This window comes from Heptranchias perlo, chromosome 20, assembly GCF_035084215.1.
Source record: "Heptranchias perlo isolate sHepPer1 chromosome 20, sHepPer1.hap1, whole genome shotgun sequence".
Taxonomy (NCBI): domain Eukaryota; kingdom Metazoa; phylum Chordata; class Chondrichthyes; order Hexanchiformes; family Hexanchidae; genus Heptranchias; species Heptranchias perlo.
This window is the reverse complement of record NC_090344.1, coordinates 47,401,521-47,424,206: the sequence shown is the minus strand read 5'-3', so window position 1 is coordinate 47,424,206 and position 22,686 is coordinate 47,401,521. Positions and strand designations below refer to the sequence as shown.

The following is a 22,686-nucleotide window of genomic DNA, read 5'->3' as shown; positions in this document are numbered from 1 at the left end:
AAGCTCCAGGTGATAGCCACATGAACTTGTTTTTTAGAGGTATTGGGACAATATTTTGATCAGGACACCTTCTGATGAAGAGTGGTAAGTTTTTAACTTCATACATGTGTGTCAGTGATGTTTACATGAATTTAAAATGTCTGTTCCCCATGAATGAGTTTGTACTATTGTGTTATGGCTGGGATGGCACTCCAAGCAACAGTCCAGACACCCTTGCAGTTTGCCTTGGAGGAAACTGGCAAGAGGGCAAAACTGTGTGGCCAAGTCGTAGATGGAGGAACACAGAAAGTAATTGTGAGTGTGAATGATGGTGCGGGAATAGAAGGAGGATGTTGGTTTGACTGTGAAGCTTCTCTTTTTATTCGAAGTGTGATAGAACTGACTGGTCAGGAGAGGGAAGTATTCTTGTTCCTTGGTAGGGAAACAAGAAGTTGTGATAGCCAAACAGCTGCTTTGAAGGGGGCTTGTGGTTGTTGTCCCTTTTCTGCATCCAAATAATCCATGTTGCAAGACTGTGGCACAGCACAGGACATCACTTTGTGTAAAAGACTGACAAAATTCAGCAACAAGTGCTGAATTAGCAAAACTATTTTTTACTCAAAAATCAAAAATAAAGCCCTTCTTGACAATGCCAGCCTATTCCTTGACAGACAGTGGCTAACAGCTACTCAGCAAGCAGTAACACCCGATTTTTATGGGAGGAATCTGCCCCTGATCTGTATCAGGCATTATGGAAAATCTGTGAGAAAAGCCCTCTGACATTTATTTGAATGTAATTTACATTGCTGCGCCTTCCTCAGGTGCAGATACCAGAAAACCCATACAGGAAATTCAGGTGCAATGCTATTCAGGAACAGTGGGAGGAAAAAAAATTCGATAAGGGCCATTTTCGGGCGTAGGTAGCATGTTGCGCCATTACTCCGCGCCCGATGGCCCCTTCACAGGCAGCACGTGAATTTTGAGCAGCCTGCTAATTACCATGATATCTCTGTGCAAACGGCGCTACCCGCATTGCTGAGAGGCTGCACGGAGAATGAGGAAGTCGGAAATGAGGCATGCTCAGTGCACGTCATCAGCAGCCTGCACCTCTTAAAGGTGCAGGCGTGGATTTTAAATGGGATATGAACAGTTCACTAGGAGGAGGGAAAGATGGCTGCAAGGATGGCAGGACCGGCGCAAGAGAGGGCCCCACGCTTCTTGGATGGTGCATTGGAGGCCCTGTTGGAAAGGGTGGACAAAAGGAGGGCCAACATGAACCCGCAGGATGGCAGGAGACTCTCCATACTGCAGCTCCACAGGCATTGGCAGGCTGTGGCGCAGGAAGTGAACACCAGGAGCATGGCACCATGCACATGGGTGCAGTGCCGAAAGAAGTTTGATGATTTGACATGAATAGTCAAGGTGAGTGAATGCAAGTGTCAAGTGGCACATCCTACCAACTGCACCACTGCTCCACGCATCACACTCTCCGTCACCCACCCACCAACAAACACTGCCCATCCATACGCAATGCTGCACTTGGCATGCTGCATCTCACCCGCACATAGTACCACACTTGCAGGCCACACAACCACCACACACAGGTCACAAACACTGGCAGCTATTTGACCATGACAGGTACATCACCCACACACCTTGCAGGATACTCACTGACACATTGTCCTCTGTCTTGCAAGAGAAGGTGGTGCATTGCAGCTGGCAGCAGGAGAGACCTGAGGGTATTCAGGGACGCTTACACGTTCTCACCCCCCTAGAGGAGACAGTGCTTCGGATCATTGGGCAGGCCATCGCTGCAGCCGTGACAACATGCCGCGCTGGAGGTCGCGATGCAAGCGGTCTCTGCATATCTAATGCTCCTTCTCCTTTCCCACATCTCCCACCTCCCGTAATTTTTTCTGACTCACGTGCTGCAGATGCTGTCGGCACGCATGTCTTACTTGCTCCCCTCCCCACTCCACAACTTAACCTGTTTCCCTTTATTATTGGAGATACCCAAAAACCGTCCGAGGAGAAGGAGGAGAAGGAGAAGGAGGAGGGGGACACTGAAGCCACACTATCATTTGATTTGACATTTGCTTCCACCAGTTCAGAGACTGACACTGCACATTCTTTACAGGCTAGGTTAGAGGAGGGATCTGCACGTGGTGAGACACCGGGCAAAGTGCGCAGGAGCCGGGGCGGGGGGAATGGATACCACAGATGCCAGCTCGCCAGAGGGCAAGGTCGCTCACTAGTTCTACTGCAAAGGAGTCAGATGAGGACTTTGATAGGCCAGGCTACAGAAGATGGCTGATGGGCGTACACCACCCTGGAAAGCCAGCCAGAAAGCCTGCGCACAATGACAAGGGACATGGAGGAGTGCCGCTCCAACTTGACACAGGGCTTTGCGCAGAGCTTGGAGCCCATCTTTTCCAACAGCACACCTGAGGAACCCACCATGATGCAGCGTCTGATGGTTGATGTTGCGGCTTCCATTGCAGCATAAACTGATGTCATCAAAGGTTTGCAAGCCAGGGTTGCTGCTCAGACTGCTGCATTGGAAGCTCAGACTGCTTCAATGGAAACTCAGACTGCTGCTATCGTGGCTCTGGGGACCACTGTGGAATTTTTTTTTTCGTTCATGGGATGTGGGCGTCGCTGGCGAGGCCGGCATTTATTGCCCATCTCTAATTGCCCTTGAGAAGGTGGTGGTGAGCCACCTTCTTGAACCGCTGCAGTCCGTGTGGTGAAGGTTCTCCCACATTGCTGTTAGGAAGGGAGTTCCAGGACTTTGACCCAGCGACGATGAAGGAACGGCGATATATTTCCAAGTCGGGATGATGTGTGACTTGGAGGGAAATGTGCAGGTGGTGTTGTTCCCATGTACCTGCTGCTCTTGTCCTTCTCGGTGGTAGAGGTCGTGGGTTTGGGAGGTGCTGTCGAAGAAGCCTTGGCGAGTTGCTGCAGTGCATCCTGTGGATGGTACACACTGCAGCCACAGTGCGCCGGTCAAATGCTGCCTTGATATCAAGGGCAGTCACTCTCACCTCACCTCTGGAATTCAGCTCTTTTGTCCATTTTTGGACCAAGGCTGTAATGAGGTCTGGAGCTGAGTGGTCCTGGCAGAACCCAAACTGAGCATCGGTGAGCAGGTTATTGGTGAGTAAGTGCCGCTTGATAGCACTGTCGACGACACCTTCCATTACTTAGCTGATGATTGAGAGTAGGCTGATGGGGCGGTAATTGGCCGGATTGGATTTGTCCTGCTTTTTGTGTACAGGACATATCTGGGCAATTTTCCACATTGTCGGGTAGATGCCAGTGTTGGAGCTGTACTGGAACAGAGGCGCAGCTAGTTCTGGAGCACAAGTCTTCAGTACTACAGCCGGGATGTTGTCGGAGCCCATGGCCTTTGCTGTATCCAGTGCACTCAGCTGTTTCTTGATATCACGTGGAGTGAATCGAATTGGCTGAAGACTGGCTTCTGTGATGGTGGGGATATCGGGAGGAGGCCGAGATGGATCGTCCACTCGGCACTTCTGGCTGAAGATGGTTGCAAACGCTTCAGCCTTGTCTTTTGCACTCACGTGCTGGACTCCGCCATCATTGAGGATGGGGATGTTTGCAGAGCCTCCTCCTCCCGTTAGTTGTTTAATTGTCCACCACCATTCACGACTGGATGTGGCAGGACTGCAGAGCTTTGATCTGATCCGTTGGTTGTGGAATTGCTTAGCTCTGTCTCTAGCATGTTGCTTCCGTTAGCATGCATGTAGTCCTGAGTTGTAGCTTCACCAGGTTGGCACTTCATTTTTCGGTACACCTGGTGCTGCTCCTGGCATGCTCTTCTACACTCTTCATTGAACCAGGGTTGATCCCCTGGCTTATTGGTAATGGTAGAGTGAGGAATATGCCGGGCCATGAGGTTACAGATTATGCTGGAATACAATTCTGCTGCTGCTGATGGCCCACAGCGCCTAATGGATGCCCAGTTTTGAGCTGCTAGGTCTGTTCTGAATCTATCCCATTTAGCACGGTGGTAGTGCCACACAACACGTTGGATGGTGTCCTCAGTGCGAAGACGGGACTTCATCTCCACGAGGACTGTGCGGTGGTCACTCCTACCAATACTGTCATGGACAGATGCATTTGCGACAGGTAGATTGGTGAGGACGAGGTCAATTAAGTTTTTCCCTCGTGTTGGTTCGCTCACCACCTGTCGCAGGCCCAGTCTGGCAGCTCGGTCAGTCGTGGTGCTCCCGAGCCACTCTTGGTGATGGACATTGAAGTCCCCCACCCAGAGTACATTCTGTGCCCTTGCTCCCCTCAGTGCTTCCTCCAAGTGGTGTTCAACATGGAGGAGGACTGATTAATCAGCTGAGGGAGGGCGGTAGGTGGTAATCAGCAGGAGGTTTCCTTGCCCATCTTTGACCTGATGCCTTGAGATTTCATGGGGTCCAGAGTCAATGTTGAGGACTGCCAGGGCCACTCCCTCCTGACTGTATATCACTGTACCGCCACCTCTGGTGAGTCTGTCCTGCCGGTGGGAATGGGGCTTCCAGAGTAGCACAGCACTCCAGCAATCCGTTCTCCAGCTGATCACCAGGATTGCTGAGGCGTCGCCCCGGAATAGTGGCAGTGGCGCCATGGCAGTCGGACTTGCTCCCCCCACCCCCGCCACTCCACCGGTGCTCCTGTTGTTGCCTGTCGGCCAGCCAGACCAGACTGCTGCCGCCCATGCCTGAGATGGTGCAGTCTAAAGCCGGGCCCTCCTGGCCCAGAGCTGCTCGAGGTCGTCCTCCAAGGCCATCTGCACGCTGCTCCATTTAAGGCCAGCAGCCTCACACCACCCATGCTCCAGCCACTGGGGAAGCACCAGGATAGGTAAAGGCACCTAGGATAGGTAAAGGCACATGAACAACAGGCACTAAGGCAATGCACAAGGGTGAATAGTTCTGTTTCCATAATTTCATTTAGACATTGATAAATATGACTTTGAATTTGCATTTGGTGGTGGTTTTTATTTGTGTGATGAGCTGAGGGGGAAACCAATGAAGGGCGATTTGATTGTCTTGTGGGAGCGGAAAGGTGGGGAGTGTCGGACTGTTGGTGAGTTGGGGGATGTAACTGACATTATTGACAGCGGGCACGGATTAGGCAGAGCCTTTGCAGACTAGGTGTGTGGTCCATGATGGCGAGGTTGTGCAGCATGCAGCATTCCACCACAAATCTGCCCACCCACTCAGCGGAGTACTGCAGGGCTCCTCCAGATCGGTACTGGCAGCGGAAGTGTTGTTTGAGCAGGCCAATGGTGTGCTCCACAACGTTGCGTGTGGCAGCATGGTTCTCATTATAGGCCTGCTGTGCGCGTGTGTGTGGGTTCCTGAACCGAGTCATGAGCCACCGTGTGAGAGGATAGCCCTTGTCGCCCATTAGCCAGCCTTGACTTGCCGAGTCGGATGAAAGATAGCTGGCACGTTGGATTGCTGCATGATGAAGGTGTCGTGATTGCTCCCAGGGTTGTGGGCATCGATCTCCATGATTCGCTGCGTGTGGTCGCACACCAGCGACACATTCAGGGAGTGGAAGCCCTTTTCGTTAACGAAGATCGCTGTGTTGATATGCGGGGCATGCAGGGCAATGTGCATGCAGTCAATGACACCTGCACCATGGAGAAGCCAGCAATGCGTGCGAACCCCCCTGCTCGCTCGTTCTGCTTGCCTCTGTCAAGACAGAATGGTGATGAACCTGTGCATCTGTAGCTTCCCTTATGCAGCAGTGAACCGCATACTGCGAGATGTTGCACATGTCGCCAGCAGAGGCCTGACATGATCCTGAGCCGTAGAAATTCAGCGCCATGGTGATCTTCACAGCCACAGGCAATGCTGTCCTTGCCCTGCTCTAAGGCTGCAGTTGTGGTTGTACCAATTGACAGATCTCGGTCAACTTCCTTGGTGAACCTCAGGCGTCAGATGCAATCCTGTTCGGTCACATTGAGGGAAGAGAATTTGGTCCCGGAAGGCCCTCATTGGATAGGGCTTCCTGCTCAGTGCCTTCCGCCTCCTCGTCCTCCCTCTCCTCGCAGCTGGACCTGCTGCGCTGGCCTCTCTGCATGCCCGAGCAGACCATCCATGGCTGCCAGGAATCTTGTTCAACCACGGTTGTAACTTTCCGAACCGTAAGGCTGTGCCTGCCAAAGCACTCTCAAATGTACTCTCAGTAAGTATAGGGAGCTTCAAAAAACACTTCCTATTCCACCAGCAGCCAGAAGCAACAATCCAGAAACTAACCTGCAACACCTGCATGGTCCCTTTCAATAGCGCTGGTGGGGGGTCCTCCATGCACTCTAAGACATGTTCAGGTGGTCGGGGTTAAGACTGTGCATTGAGTTGAGCGTTAAGTTCCAAAATGGTGTCTATCATTTTAAATCAGCGTTGCACACTGACTGCATGCATTTTCTCCCTACTTAACATGCTTCCGCCGTTCGGTATTTGCGCATGCGATAACTCCTATACCAAGATGGCGTTTGTCGCATGTCACGTTGGAAACGTGCGTGCACAGCCAAGACACCATCTTAGATATTGGAGAGTCCCCGAAACAACGGGTGCTACATGGCCCAATTTAGCGCCCATTGCACCTATTTTTCAGACCCTGAGAGCAGTGCAGAGGAAAATTGGTCCCATGTTTATGGGTGATCGTCTTTTATATCCAAACCGGGTTGGTGTATATAGCTAGATTTCAAACAGACATTTTGGAATGTGGAAAATGTTACTGCAGCACTTAAGACTTTGAAATTATGTGTAAATATTCATGAAACTCAATAATTAAGTTTATACATATTAGCCAGAGTGTATTTAGAGAGAACTATTTTCAAATCTTGGCAACAAGAAAGTATATATTGACATAATGTTTGGCAAAAATATGGGACTCATGGTTGGTTGACAGGGCACTGGGATATTGTTAAAAAATGTGCTGTTGTCAAGAGCGTACTTTTGTCAGGTTGACCTGGCTTGGACTTACATGTTTGAAGCAATTTGGATGTGTTTCAGCCTCCTGTTGACCTAGCAGTGTTAGCATCAAACAGTCCAAAATAAATCTATTGGGAAGCAGCTCATTCAATTATTTTCCACAATTATTTTGTGGAACCTTTTCATATGTTGATTAACATATGTTTGTGAGGGGGAATTAAGGTTTATTAGAAAAAGTATAGATAGAGGTGATCAAATAGTTTTGTAAACATGATGGCTCTTGAAGTGCTGGGACCTTGGAAATGCCATGTCAGGAGAGTAAATTGTGATGGGAATGTAAGGCTAGTCGGATGTTCTCGGGTTTCACTTGAGTTACCTTTTGGGGCAGGGAGAAAGTTTTCAAAACCTTCCCTCAGCAGACCATAATTGAGCAGATTGCACAATGTCTGTTGAAGGGATGGGCTTGATGTATTGAAAAATTTTTCTTTTGCAATGCTTTCTCATGTTCTTGTGTAATTGCAAACATGCATGTGATCTCAAGTTGGATTTAGGTAGCATTAGTCTGCACACATGTCCAAAAATTATATGCTTACACTTCATTCAATGAACAGATGTTATTTTAATACATTCTGCTTAATTTTCCTACCCTGTTTCCAGTGATGGAAAGAAAAATGACTTGTCGAGTCAAGTTAACTTCGCAGGTGAGGGAGGACATCTTTAGTTACGAGGAATAAAGGCCATGTAATGTCGGAGATGTACCATCTGCATCTTACATCAAATATTTTAACAACAGGAAAAGAATCAGCACATTCTGATGTAACAATGTGCAATAAACATCTGATAGAAGATATTCATGATGCCTTTTACATGACTTGTGCTTGCTCTTTTTAAAGGATTCAGTGCAACCGTTGCCTCAAACTAAGATTGCCAACACATGGTTAACTTCTTTTGCAGTAGGCAGGAAATAGGTAGAGACAGCATTGCAGTAAACATGTTTGACAAACAGCAATCACGTATGGATTGGTCTGTGCACGCATTTCGTCAGTAGTTTCTGTTTTGACTGAATATTTGTCCAAAGCTGATTAAGGCTTTTTACTTTTCTATTTAAACATAGATGTGGACTCCACTTTGCTTCATTCTTGTTTGGGTCCAAAGTCTACAAAAACAGGCTAAACCTTTGGCTGCTAATATTGCTAACAGTAATTTATAGACTAAAATGTTAACAATTCAATGTTTGCAATTATCTTTGACCATTCCTAATGTGACTGTCCAGACACTTCCCTCACTCAACAAGACAGCTTTTTTGTTCCTGGCTGAAACCAATCCTTCTGGCTCTCTGTTTTTAGCCTGGTTTGACAGTGCAGTGGACTAAATATACTATGGGTTCGATTTTAAAAGGGCGGCAGGATGGCAGCGGCGGGGTGGGGGTGGTGGAGTAAATGGGCGCACGGCAAACTTGGATAATAAAAACTTAACTTTCCCCACGCGATCATGACTTAATTGCTGGCCCTTAATGTGGCTTCCGGATTTGCCATCCGAAAGCTGAGCAGTGGGTGGACTGCACACCCGCATGACAGGCTGTCAGCTGGAACGTCTGTATTTAAAGGGCCATTGCTCCGATGGATTTTGCTGGAGCGAAGACCAAAAAGACACAATGGAGTAGCACAGGGGCAAGGCTGCTCCAAGATTGAATGATGCTTCACTTCAGGTGCTAATGGCCAGGGTGAGGAGGAGGAGGGAACTGTTTTACCCAGCTGACAGGAAGAAGTGTCCTGCCTCTGCCACTGAAGGCCTGGCTCGAGGTGGCAGAGGAGGTCACCAGCAGCAGCAACATATCCCACACCTGGGTCCAGTGCAGGAAGCGTTTCAATGACCAAACTAGGTCAGCAAAAGTGAGTACACTTACTGATTCTCCTGCATTCCGTGGTGCACATCACCACCCCGCCCCGGCCACCCTCCCCGACATTCTGCACTGCCTTGACTACTCCATCACATCACTCCTCACACTCACTTCAGGCTCATCCTCAACTTACCTGCACTTCCTCAGCACTTCCTCACCTCCCCATTTGTCACCCCACCACTACCACTCACCCCAATCCTGATTCAATGTGATGTCTCTGTCTCATACTCACCCTCTGATGCATCTCTTTCATGGTCAGCCTCACCCAAAACAATGCAATCATCGGTTGGCCACCTCACTATCACTCACTCACACGTCTGTACTTTCTCCCCTTCTAGAATAGAGCACAAAATGCACGCGAGAGGGCGAGGACTGGAGGGGGGCTACAACAAATAGTGGTCCTCACAGACGCAGAGGAGAAAGCCCTGCAGATCAGCCGCACCCTCGAGTGCCTGTCCGTCGGGGATGCCGAGACTGGCATCCCACAAACGTCTGGTGACACAACTTTAACATTCATCACACACAACATGAATTGATAACAACGATTGGCACGTTGAACATCTCTGTATGCTCATCGGAACATTACACAGCTGCGATGATGCTTAATATTGCCTTCTGTTCTCTTACAGGCCTTTCAACTACTGCAGTGGAGGGAGAGGGCAATTCCTCAGAGAAGATCCCGGCCTCTGACGGCGCACCATCACATCTTAGCGAGCCATCCACCAGCGCAGATACTCACACCTCGGTGGGTCCCAGTAGTCAGTTAGATGGTTTAGCACCTGGTGAGTCACCACACACAAGTTAGCACAAGCAGACACTGGTGGCAGGGGCAGCTGTGGAGCGTGCGCATCGGTGGGCGCACTCCTCTCCAGGCTCTGCTCAGTTGGAAGCAGATGCTGAATCCTTTAAAAGGAGAATGATCGAGGGACACCAGCACATTTGCAAGGTGCTGGAACAGGTGCCACGCACACTCTCCACAATAGTGCACAGGATGGAGGAGTCCAATTCTGCATGAGTGGAATGCTGGCACAGGAACGGGAGGGAATCTCTGAGATAGTGTCGCAGGGACTTGAGCAACTGTCTGAGATAATGTCGCACGTAACTGCTGAAATGTCTGAGATAGTGTCGCAGGTAAGTGCAGGAATGTCTGCGATGGGGAGAAGGCCAGCCTCTGTTAAGCTTCAAGCACAAATGAGTCCATTCAGGCCCTGACAACGGCCATTAGGACTCAAGGTGAACAACATTATGCTGCCTTAAACAGGCTGACAGATACTTTAGAAGTGCCCTTGCAAAGTATCACACATGTCCTCCAAACTGTTGTCCAGCAGGGTGGTAGGAGTGATGTGGGCCTGGCCCAGGAGAGGGATGATGGTGAAAGGGGACATGGAAGTGGGAACGCCACTCAAAGCGCTCCCACGTCTCACCCATTGCCCCCCACTCAACCAGAATTTGCAATGCTGCCTCCTGTCCAGGTGGCCGAGTCAGCCCCTGCCCCAGATGGAGCAGTCTTTGCAGGGGCCCTCAGGGGCTCCAAAACTCAGCGGGCTTAGGCTGAAAGCATCTTAGCAGTCAGGGCATGAATATGAGCTGCCTGCCATGACCTCTGCTGCAGCCACAGGGGATGCACCATGTAGAAGCAGTAGGAAGAGAAAGGCTAAGGATTTGTGATCACGAAGGGTATGCACAAGGGTGTCTGACAGACTGTCAAGTTTTTCATTTATATTTGTTTTTTGTTAAAGTCACATTAAATGTTATCATTCTCACCACTACTGCCACGTGTTGCCCATTCTTGACTGGCTTTTGTGATAGCATCCTTTCATGTAGTTCACCATGAACGGCAACAATTGATGCCACCCATTGGGTCACTTTACAGTGGGTGTATGTGAAGTTGCAGGACTGTTTTGTGCAGTGGGGGGGGAGCTGGTATTGGCGCTGGTCTTTCCAGGTGGTGTGAAGACTGGACTCTTCTCACTTTCTGATCTTATGAGAACCGTTTACATATGAGTGACTCCCTGGCCTCATGAGTAGCCAGGTGAGCCGCTGCTGTGCACATGGGTTCGTCCTCCTCCTGCTGCTCCTCAATGTGGATGGTGGATGAGGGGATGAGGCCTCCTCCACCGGTATCCCTCTCTGGTGCGCCATGTTGTGCAGGACACAACACACTACTATAATGCGACCCACTCTTGCTGGTGCGTATTGAAGCACTCTCCCAGAACAACTGAGGCACAGAAATCGCATCTTGAGCACCTGGTGGCAATGTGGCTGTCATTGTATCGACGCTGTTGCTCGCTGATGGGTTTCCTCAGAGGTGTTGTGAGCTACGTGTGCAGGGGGTATCCCTTGTCCCCGAGGAGCCAGCCCTTAAGGGTATTTGGTGCATGGAAGAGGCCTGGCATGTTGGATTCCCTCAGAATGAAGGAATCATGGCAGCTGCCAGGGAATCTGCCACACACGTGAAGGAATCTTTTGCGGTGGTCACAAATGAACTGAGCATTGATGGAGTGATACCCCTTTCTGTTGATGAACAGTCCTGGCCCGTGTGGAGGTGCTCGGATTGCGATATACATGCAATCGATTGCACCCTGTACCTGTGGGAAGCCAGCCACAGAGTGGAATCCCACTGCCCTCTCCGTCTGGCTGACGTCGTCCATGGGAAAGCTGACTTATTGCGAGGCCCTGCGAAACAAGCCGTCGGTGACCTGTCTTCTGCACTTGTGTTCAGACGACTGAGAGACCCCGGCGATGTCACCGGTGATATCCTGGAATGATCCGGAGACGAAGAAGTTGAGGGCAGTGGTGACTTTAACAGCGATGGGTAATGAGATGCCGCCAGACCTAGCCGGGAGCAGTTTGGCATGAAGGAGGCTGCAGATGTCTGCAACCACCTGGCGACTCACTCTCAGACTCCGTATGCACTGCTCCTCAGCGAGGTCCAGGAAGCTGAGCCTTGGTCTGTAGACCCTCTGGCAAGGGTGGTGGCTCCTGCGACACCGCTCTCTCTGTTATTCCCCTCTGTGCTCTTGCGCAGGTGCCTGTGGCGCAGCACTGTGTTGTGGAGCTCCAAGTAGCAGAAGCACACGCCGTGCCTGGCGAGGATGGTGATGTTTGTCTTGTCCTCAGATGTACTGGTGAATGCAGCCATCATGCCCCCCCATCCTGATGGTGTCAGTTTGAGGGGGTCCGAAAAGTTGGTAAATATGTGTAAACAGAACAATTCTGAGTGGAAACCAAGAATTTTCAGTCTAAACACAAAGATCACCAGCCAACAGTTTATCTGAGAGAGCTGAGTGCCCTGCTACAATAATTCAACTTTTATCCCCATCTGTCAAACAGGTACTTAAATGTCCAAATGGCCGCTGGCTGAAACATGGCTCCTTCACCTTGGCGTGTTTCACACAGCACGGGAAACACGTTGAGGCAGCGTTGAAATCGCTTGCCTTCTTAGTTACTTGGATTTATGTACATTTCAAGTACTTTAAGTACTTGATTTAGTGTTTAAAGCCGGTGTGATTTCCGGGTTCAGGAACAGCGTGCGCACCCAGATGACTTTGGGTTGTGCGCGTTCTTCAGCGTGTTGGAGCCAGGATTCCTGCGTGCTCCAGAAGATCCCGATTTTCTTTGCCTCCCCACCCCGCCCCTTCCCCCCCCCCCCCCCCCCCCGCACCCAACGCACTCGGACTTTGGTTTTAAAATTGAGCCCTATATGTTTGTGTGAAGGTGTGTCTGTTTGATGTAGTGCTGCAGAGTCTTTTTGCTGAATCAGATAGTAGAACCAAACATTGTGGTTGTTACAAACAATCATCCAGTTGAAATGAGGAATGCCAAATAATGTGTTTTAATAGATAAAGGGCATATTATTTTCCAGCAACAGGTAATGAAATAAAATCCAATCCAACTTCCCACCAGATCAGCTGTTCATGCCAGCGTGTTTTCCCAAGATGAATGTTAAGCTGCACTGAGAAATCCCATTGGGACTTTGTCCAGCCATGTTTCAATCCACCAAATCCATTAATTCATCGTGTGCTCCACCACAGGAGATCAAAAAGTATAATATGAATATTTGGAGTTTGTGGGTGTGGCCTTCATTTTAGAAATTTTGTTTTGCTAATGATGGATATCATGGATGATATTGACAGAGAGCAGGGTTTCCATGATTAAACTGTGTTATTTGTTTGGTATTGTATTTGATTTTACTGCACTATCTGTTGCAGGAAAATAGTATGAGCTGTACATATTATAACACACTATTTGGGCAGCTCCAAGAAGTGCACATAATGTATGCTGCATCTATATTTTAACAGATAAGGATAAAGTTTTGGCTTGTGCATTGGGAATGGATATCAGGAAATCACAAGGCTGATTTTAGTCCCTGTTTTTGGGCAGGAACGGGATGGTAGCGCATGGATAATTGGAGCGCATAACTTATTTCCCCATTCCCACCGAAACCCAGGCTGCCACCACCTTAGCGGATCCTTGAAATGGGCAGCCCAGGAACCCGTGAAAACAGGCAAGCATTTCATTAGCCTATGCAAAATGGGGTCCCATAGTGTATGGGTATGGTAGTGTAGTAGTTATGTTACTGGACTCGTAATCCAGTGACCTGGACTAAGAATCCAGAACCATGGCAGTTTGAGAATTTGAATTCAGTTTTTAAAACCTGCAAAATAAAGCAGTTGGATTGTCGTAAAAATACAACTGGTTCACTAATGTCCTGCAGGGAAGGAAACCTGTCGTCCTTACCCTGTCTGGCCTGTATGTGACCCCAGTCCCACACAATGTGGTTGACTCTTAACTGCCCTCTGAAGTGTCCCAGCAAGCCACTCAGTTGTATCAAACCATTATAAAAAATACCACATGGACTGCAGCAGTTCAAGAAGAAGGCCCACCTCATCTTTTGAGGGCAACTAGGAATGGGCCTCGCCAATAATGGCCAAATCCTAAGAATGATAAAAAAAGGTCATGATGCAATTTCCAGCTACCAGTGCTCCTCCTCAGCCCACAAAAACCAACTCCTGTAGCCCTTCCAAAGGATCACCTCCTACCCCGTTTTTAACTTATCTGCACTGGCTGGACTCTGCATTGGAGCTATTGGATTTTTGGCCCTCTCTGATTGGCAAGCAGCTTATCAAAAGGATGAGAATAAGGCCCAATCATGAAAATTGGTTGGGCTTTGGACCAATTCCATTCAGCGAGCAGTGGGCTCACACCATTCACTCCCTGCCCAATGGAATCGGACACGTGAAAATGTACCTCAATATATGTGCTTCCTATGCCTTTCTGTCCATTAAAATTACAGGAGTGCGCAATCAGAAAATGCAGTTTTATTGAAAGGTAATTTCCTGATCTAGTGCACTGAAGTGCATTAAAGTGGAGTTTGTGCTTTATTCTTATTTTCCGTGTTGTGTGGAAATTTTTCCAGGGCATTTAAATGCAGCAGAGGCAGCTGAATGGATGGTCTCACTCTTCGTGACAAAGAAAGAAAGAACTTATGTAATGCAAAGAAATGCATGAGCTTCTCACTGGTATTGGCGGTGAGGATCAAGGGGGGTAAGGGAAAGGAGTTTAAGAAGAGGCTTGATAGTGTAGAAAAGAAGTTATCTTTGCTCTCCACGACGATCCTGGATTGGTGGGCAGTTTTTGCAGAGGAGAATGAGACTTGATAGTGCTTGATGCAGTTCAGCCAGATCTGGAGATAGATGGCTAAATCAGTTCAACCATGAGATGAATGACAGGTGGTGGATCCCCAAACTTCAGACCCCTTGCACTGTATGAGGAGGAATTCTTCAAAATCCTGGAAAGGGGTGCCACAGAGGGTCCCGGAAATCGGAAAGTGGTAGGGCAGCTGTCATCTTAGGCCTCATTACTAAGTTATACTGCTCTTCCTTATCCTATTCTCTTCTTCACTAATTGTCAACAAAGCATATACCGGTGTTTTACCACATCACTCCGTCTTCTGAAAGCTGTATGTGAAAGCTGCTCAGTAGGACACCACTGTAAGCTGTCTTTTCTTCTCTTTCTCTGGACATGGCAAAGGATGGTGAGCCAGGCCCAAATAATCCAGCCATACCAACAGTTCACAGATTCACTCATACTCTTAATCCCAAGCACCTCAGACATATCAGGACCTAGATTATTTTTTGAGCATCAAAGGTTGGTGCAAGCATTGGGGGCCATGCCAACAGTGTGTTGCAGATGGAAACTCAGGTAAAGGAGTCCCCTAGCCGCATGATGGCTTTGCAACATTGCAGTGCACCATGGAGCACCTAGCAACTCCAGAGACATCTGCAATGTTGCCCCCAAGTCTGAGACCACATAAACAGTTGGGGGTTTCTCCATTGTGTATTAAGATTGCAGCTATAGAGGCCTGGGATACCATGGTGGAATAGGCTATCTCTTTCATCATCAACAAGTTTGGGGATTGAGTAGAGGGAACGCTAAGCCAGCAGTCTTCATTGATCTTATCAGTACCATTAAGTTTTCTGTCATGCTGATCAGTAGTCAGGGTGAGGCATTGCTCATTAGGAAGAGCATGGCTAGAATGGGCACAGATAACGATACTGTCTCACAGGAAGCCAACATATCAGCACCTTTTGATACCTGCACAGGTGTCAGAAAGTAGATAGGTTGAGGGTGCCCATGCTGTAGTGTGATAGAGTTTGCAGCACTTACACTTCAAGACTCAGCTGTCGTGAGGTGAGGGCTACCTTAATCCTAAGAGGCTCCTATTGACACACAGCAGCCAGTCACCTTGTACACCCGCCACTGAAAGGACCAAGACGAAGCACCATATTAGCATTAAGAGGACACTCTTCACTCACAAGGGAAAGCACCATATTTGAAAACTGCAGGGACACACACAATTAAGGAGGTTAAAAATATGGTTCAACTATAGTTGATTTTGACAAGGTTTGATTGCAGTTTTCATCAGGTGGCATGAATGGAAGATTTGTGAGTTGCATTGTGAAGGGAAGGCACTGTAGGTGAAGGCATTTGCGAGAAAGAAAATGTAGATAAGACTATTAGCTCATGTAGCAACCAATCAGATTGCTCAAACTATTTTTCCAGTGGACGTAACCCAACTCCTTGCCAACCCCCTCCCCAATCGTTTTCAGCTGCATCCCTCCCAACCTGACCCACTTCTTCCTTACTCCCCATATGATTTTCCACACTCACCCCATATTATTATATTTCCTGGATAAATTCTTTCACTGGAGATAAGCTTCTCTGGCCCAATTCCACATTCCAGCAACCCCACCTTGCAACAGCTGATTAAGAATATTTCAATAAATTTTGAAGCTGTATAAAAAAATGATTCTTTTCCTTTTTTAATAAATCATGTTTTGTGAAAATTAACAGAAAACCAGTGTCTGTTAGTTTTAGCTATTTTGTTGGAACAGTGATGGGTTTTGGTATAATGTTTCACTTACTCCTTAAAATGCTTGTGCAGACCAAATTGTTACAGTAATTAATAATTAATAAAATGGAAGCTTTTTGAACAGTGTGTATTACTGCAGAAACAGACAAACAGGGTGCAGGTTTTGTTTTAGGTATGTTTTTAATTATGTGCCTGTCATTGCGTTGTGGTTCAGCATTCATATTAATCACATATATGCAGACCTTTTTTGTGTGTGTTTGATCCAATTTGTCAGTCACCATGACATTCACTGAAAACCAGAAATTCTCATCTTATGTGGTTTGAAAGGTTAAAGCAACTATTTAATGCCAAAGCAAGAGGGGCTAGGGGAAAGACAAACAAAGGCTTCAGCGTAAATTTTGAACAGTGATAGGCTAGAAATGGTCTGTGCAATGCTCTGCCTTTTTCATGCTCAGCACGTCTTGCTGGCAAGGTGCCAAAAGGGAAGGAAAATGCAGCTCAGCTGGAATCCTGCCATCTAGGCAGACAGAGATCAATACATGACAAAGGGAGTAGTCTGATTTTATTTAAGCATCTGATACTTGAGACACCAGCAAAGTGCTAAAATTGCACTTCTTTTTGGTTACTGCCATCTTCTTTGGCTCTTTGTTACCCTTCAGGAATGGCAGTTCTTAGTCTGAACAAATATCATATTTAAATGAGTCTTTAATAAAAAAAAACAAGCAAAACTTTTTTTTTAACTGTTCAAAGCAGAAAATATATACAGTTTCTTGTTCCCTTCTTTTGTTCCCACATTTGTTCCTTCCCAAAGGTATTTCATACACTACAGTCCTTGTAATTTCTGTTAAAATCAATCAGTTGGAGCACACAGCTGCATATATTGCCACAGATCAGCTCAAAAGGATTAGACCGAAGGGCTTTGTAAAAAGTAACAAAACAAAAGTGGTTTAGATTTTAGCACAGTATGCCAGCCCTGTATCAACCATTAATAGTGTTCTGACCAAATTTCTGACCATTGAAAATAAGCAATCAAAGCAGGTTCAGGAGAGAGAGACACTGAAAAAGAAAACTTAGTGTAAAAGGGATAGGGAGAGAGAATAAACAGAAGAACAGAGAAAGGAGAGAGACTGAATATGACTGGAGACAGTCAGAAAAGACTAAAGAAGGCTGCAAATAACTCGAGATGGCAGGATTAAGAACAGAGTAACGGCTTGGTGACAAAAACATCCAGGAAAGTAACACAACTTTGAACTCCCTTATCCCGTCAAAATGGTCTTAACGATTCTTGTTTTTAAATCTGGTCAATACTGTACTCAGATGTGCCCAACATAACAGCACTGAAGTTTACTTAAGTTTACTTAAGTTTATTTTATAATTAATGTAAAATGTAGCAAGATCATCTCCTTAAAACTTACCAACGCAGTCACATGATGGAAATTCTATTTGGGCTCTTTTTGTTGGGGTATCCAGCAAGCTTTTAGTTGGGGTATCCAAATATTTCAAAGGAGATTCCAAAAAGCCACTGAGGGAAGGGGTGAGAGGTGTATTATTTTTTGTGGGGGTGCCTTCTTCTGAAAGTCCCTCTATGTTTTCTCCTGAATAAACTGTTGACAGCACTGTAATAGCACCAGAGGTTTCAACTTTCATGTGTTTTGAGGATCCAGTCATAAAAGAATTATTAAAACATTTTGTATTTTCCTGTAAAGTGGAATTAGTTTTGTTGTTCATATTGGTCGGTTTGCACTCATGTTGTTCATGAGATGTACTATTTTGAGAAAACAGTGTTTGACTGCTCTGGTCCGAATCACCAGATTGATTGAGAAATGAAAGCTGAGGGCCAGTGGAAGGTGTCTGGTTTTCATTTGGTTCTACCTGAGATGCTGAGTTATTCTGAGCAGGAAACTGGAATTGCTGTGATGTAGAGCCTGATTCAAATTCTGCCTCAAATTGTTTTAAGAGTTCCTCAATTTTTTCCTCAAAGGAGCGAGGACTATGTGCGGGCATATCATTTTGTTGCATTTGAATAGGTAAGGAGTCTGAATTTGCATGTGGATCCTTTTCGTCTGCATGTCTGGCAGGGCTGTTGTTCAATGAATTTGATTGTGGATATTTTCCAATGTGTTGATTACACAAGAAGGAATCCATTTGGAAGCTGCGCATATCCTGGGACACTGTCCTATTAAATGTGGGAGTCTCCTGAGCAATTGCTGACTCACTGTTATCTGTCTGTTTCTGCTGGGAAACTTCGGAAGTTGGTTGAAGCGCTGTCTGTATCTGCTGTTCCTTAACAAGGTGCTGTTGTGGCAGTAACTGTGTGTGATGTTCCCCTATTCCATAGTTATTCTGTATTTTTTCCACTTGCTGAAACCCATCCAAGACCTGTTTCTGTTGAGGTAATGATTGATGCTGAAGACCTTGTTGCAGTTTGGTCTGTTGCATTTGTTGAAATTGATGTAAGAAAAGCTGATGTTGAATATTTTGTGTCTTTTGAAGCTGAGTTTCTTTACGTTGCTTTTGTGTTGGTTGTATTTTCTTCCTCTTTTCTTGCACTGGTTTCTTTTGCTTCTGTCTTTTGAGATGTGGTTGATGTTGTGACCACCATTTTTGCTGCTCATGTAGACGGTTCTGTTTTTGACTTTGCTCTTGAAAGAGGTTGCGTTTATGGTGTAGATGTTGTTGTAATGCTGCCTGTGTCTTTTGATGTTTACTCGTCTGATGCATATGCATTTGTTGCATGGACGGAGATGACTGCTGTTCAGGCAACATCCCATAAAATCCAACTCCAGCAGCCAAGTTGGGAAATGGCAATGATAAATCTTGTTGGGTCTTTATATCTACATCTTCATGCGCAATTATGCTCGGCATTTTAAACAGTGGTAGAGGGTATTTGTTACTATTGTTACTATCTAATAGCTGCTTTAACTCGGTCATGGGGTCATTCAGTGAAGTAACTGGCTGATTAGTATTGAACATTGGCATGTTTCCTTCAGCATTGGCTGCATCACTCCTGTGAGCAGAGGCATCTTCAGTATGTTTTATGGTTGATACTGAATTTGAAAAATTATTGATTGGATCTTGTAATGTTTTTATGGCTGGAATGTAGTGAGCTTCAACCTGTGCTGGTTTCTTTAGATGCTCCCATGCAGTTTGCACTTGAGACTGGTATTCTGGGAACATTTGCTGACCAGGATGCTGTTGCAGAGTAGGGTGCTGTTGTGGAATTTGCCTATTGTGTTGCTCCTGACTGTGGTCTTTTTGCAGTTCCTGAACGGAATCAGGAGATACAGGCAAAGGAACATGGTTTTGCTCATCAGAGCAGGATGAAGCATTACCGATTTGAGAGGTGTTGTTAATCTGTGATGAAGCTTCTGGAAATGGCTGTGGAAGTGTTGATGACAGCTGTGTAAGGGCTTCAATGGCAATTGCTGTCTGCAGACTTATGTTTTTCTCTTTTGCAATGGTCAAAGCACTCTGAGAATATTGAGGAACATCAGAGGAATCAAAAATAGATGTTTCATCCAAAACAGGCATGTGATTTTGTAAAGCACCATTTTCCACAGGCAAATCATTGATTTTATCAGAAATTTGTGAAGTCCTGTTCCGTTCCTCATGAATAACAGCTTTTATTTTTTTCTCAAGCCATTCCAGATAGTCCGGGCATTCTGGGCCATCACAGTTGCAGTTTGGTGGTTTCTTCCCATGTTTTTTTGCAAGGGTCCATGCAGTGGTCAAAGTGCTCAAATCATCATTAGGGGGGCAATCATCATTCATCGGAAGTATCATATCTACCGTGTCACTGCTGTTATTAATCTCTGGGTTACATTTCTCAGTAAGGTTAATCTTTTGTAAAGGCTGAGAGTTTTGTGCTGGTGAATTATGTGAAGGTATGTTCATAATTGTTTCAGGGAATACAGCTAACTTTCTAGCATCATCCAGAATGACATTATCCCCAGCAATTGCCAGGTCTTCCCTGACATGGTTCCTAACTTGATTTAATACTTGAGTTGTCTCCCAGTTAATGTTTCCATTGGGGTGTTGAGGCAGTCTCTCATCCATCCACTCACTTGGTTCCACTTCAATGGTGTGTCCTTCTTGACTACATACTCCATTCACCAGACTTGGTGCCATTTCTAATCGTAACCTGCTTTCTCCAACATGGTTGGTTGACCCCTCTTCCATTTGGCCTGTTCTGGGGCCATCCACTGAGCTCCCTTCTGAACCCGTCTATAGAACAAAAGATTTCAATACATTAAAATTATAATATGTTATTTTTGAATATGTAATGACATGCATTCAAATAAATACTTAAGATTGGCACAGAAATTAAATCTTAATTTACTTACACCGTAGGTTTCCATTAGTCAATTGGTCAAACAGCATATCAAACACAGACTGCTAACTCAAATGGCTCAAAAAATTAGTTTTGGTTGACACCCTTTCCTTTCCTTGTCCCCAAGCAATGTAAGTATTTTAAAACAGTAGCCAGAATTGTGTTCCAGAATTATTTAAGCAGTGGTTGTAGTTCAATCAAGCAATCTTTAGCTGAAGCATACAGTTTGACCATGCATTGATTATTTCTATTCAATCAAACTTTAAGGAAGTTTATTTCCAAATGGTTTTTTTTTAACCAAATGTGGCATTATTTGTATTGTGCTCTTCCCATTCCATGTAGCTGAATTTAATATGTCAAGTACTATCATACAATCAAACTTAACTGACCTTCAAATGAGAAATCTTAATAAAATGAGTATGTTTCTCCTCAAAATGAATTATTCGATCTTAGAAGTTTGAAATTAGGGACAATGAGCGCCAAATATTTTTTTTAAATTAAAAGTTCTACTGTGACATTCCATCATAACCTGTCACAAAACCCAGCAAAATTTGTACTATGAAAGTTACATCATCCATTGCAATTATAAAAAAAAATCTGTGATTGAAATATAGAAGGGGGTTTTCTTCACACAGGAATGTTGTTAATTTAAGAATAAAGAATAATCATTAAGGACTGGCAAACAACAGCAAAACATTAACCAATAGCTGAACTGTATTCAGGTAAGTTTAAAATAAAACTCTGGGACCTGTAAACATTTTACAAATCAAGACTTTTAAAAAATAGATGCAATGAAAAAATGTCAGTGAAAACATTTTATTTTGGTTAAGGTTTGAGGTGTACACTAGCAGGTTAAACTGAAGGCTGCTGGTACCACTTGGTGGGATACTACACTATCCAAACGAGGAAAGTTCCAAGTTTGATCTTCGGCCTGTGTCGAGTTAGTTGGTCATGCAATGTTTTGGCAGCCCTGTACAGTGTTCCCTCGATAAAAAAACTATTTTCAGGAGCCAATGGAAAATAGTGTTGTACTGAGGAAAGTATTGTACGCGGTATTCATACAGAGGTTGTGAACCACTTCCTGTTTCTGTCATTTGTAACTGTGAACTAAAAATAGATTGTAAAGTCTGTATTTGTGCATGGCTGAAGTTGATCCCATTTAATATTTGCTCAGTCAGTCAGTCAGCTGCTGCTTGGAAACGGTTTATAACAAATGGATTTCAGTGAACTGGTTTGAGTAAAATTAGCTCTGTCTTCATTATCTCCCCAATATTTCCTCAGGATAAACTTGGGTTGTCTGTCTGAGCATTGCCAGTACAAATCATAATCACCGCTGTTAATAGTAATGTGCAAGATTTAAAATTCTGAATATTTTGACAAAGTTGAGTGAAGTTATAATTTAATTAAACACCATGCTGTCAATACTCAACTTCAATCTATGATACTCTTACAGATTTTAGTAACCAGACATAATGGACAACCAAAATGGAAATATCTGATTACAGCCAAGAAACCATAAAAACATCCATATTTGTTTGTCACCTAAATTACATTTCAAATGAATGAATCCATATGGAATCATATAGCCATGAGTGGTGAAAAGTGGTAGCAAGCTGCTCATGTCACAATTTCCTTAAAGAATTGTCAAAACAATGTATAAAAATATTTTAAAATTATTTTTGATAAAGCAGTTAGTTTTAAGTGGCAAAATACATAATTAAATCTAGATTTGTTTTCACTATTTCCAAGCTTTTTAATATTAGCCATATATGTGAAAAATTGAGACAGTTACAATGCAACATAATTTATGCTATGCTAATGATTTATCAATAAATGCTTTCAGAAAATTTAATACATTGCTTCAAAAACACTTATTCTATCCTAAAATTAATTGATGCCGTGAAAGACAGGTATTCTTTATTGATCAATCATGTCACCATATTATTTAAGAAGTAATTTTAGATTTTGGCAACAGCCTAGAGACTAAACCATTCTGTCATTGCAAAGGGAAATTCAGGGAATATTTCACAAGCCATAAATAAGCTGCCAGCATTGATGAGTAATTTATGGACTTTGTGTAACTTTAACCATAGATAGCTTTTTAATTCTATTCTCAATAGCAAAATAATTACTAATG

General features: G+C 45.2%; 1 protein-coding gene and 1 long non-coding RNA gene across 5 annotated transcripts in view; one reads left to right on the top strand and one right to left on the bottom strand.

Moving 5' to 3' along the window:
- Positions 1 to 22,686, bottom strand: part of tet3 (tet methylcytosine dioxygenase 3) — a 257,674-nt gene that overhangs the window by 99,630 nt on the left and 135,358 nt on the right. For all 3 annotated transcript variants that reach the window (XM_068001248.1, XM_068001247.1, XM_068001249.1), the window contains one exon: positions 17,635 to 20,443. In XM_068001248.1, coding sequence (XP_067857349.1) covers positions 17,635 to 20,398 — 2,764 coding nt within the window. In that variant the 5' untranslated portion in view covers positions 20,399 to 20,443. The remainder of the gene's footprint in view (positions 1 to 17,634; positions 20,444 to 22,686) is intronic.
- LOC137335810 (uncharacterized) overlaps positions 18,524 to 22,686 on the top strand; it is a 50,212-nt gene continuing 46,049 nt past the window's right edge. For both annotated transcript variants that reach the window (XR_010966500.1, XR_010966499.1), the window contains exon 1: positions 18,524 to 18,612. This is a non-coding gene — a long non-coding RNA (uncharacterized lncRNA). The remainder of the gene's footprint in view (positions 18,613 to 22,686) is intronic.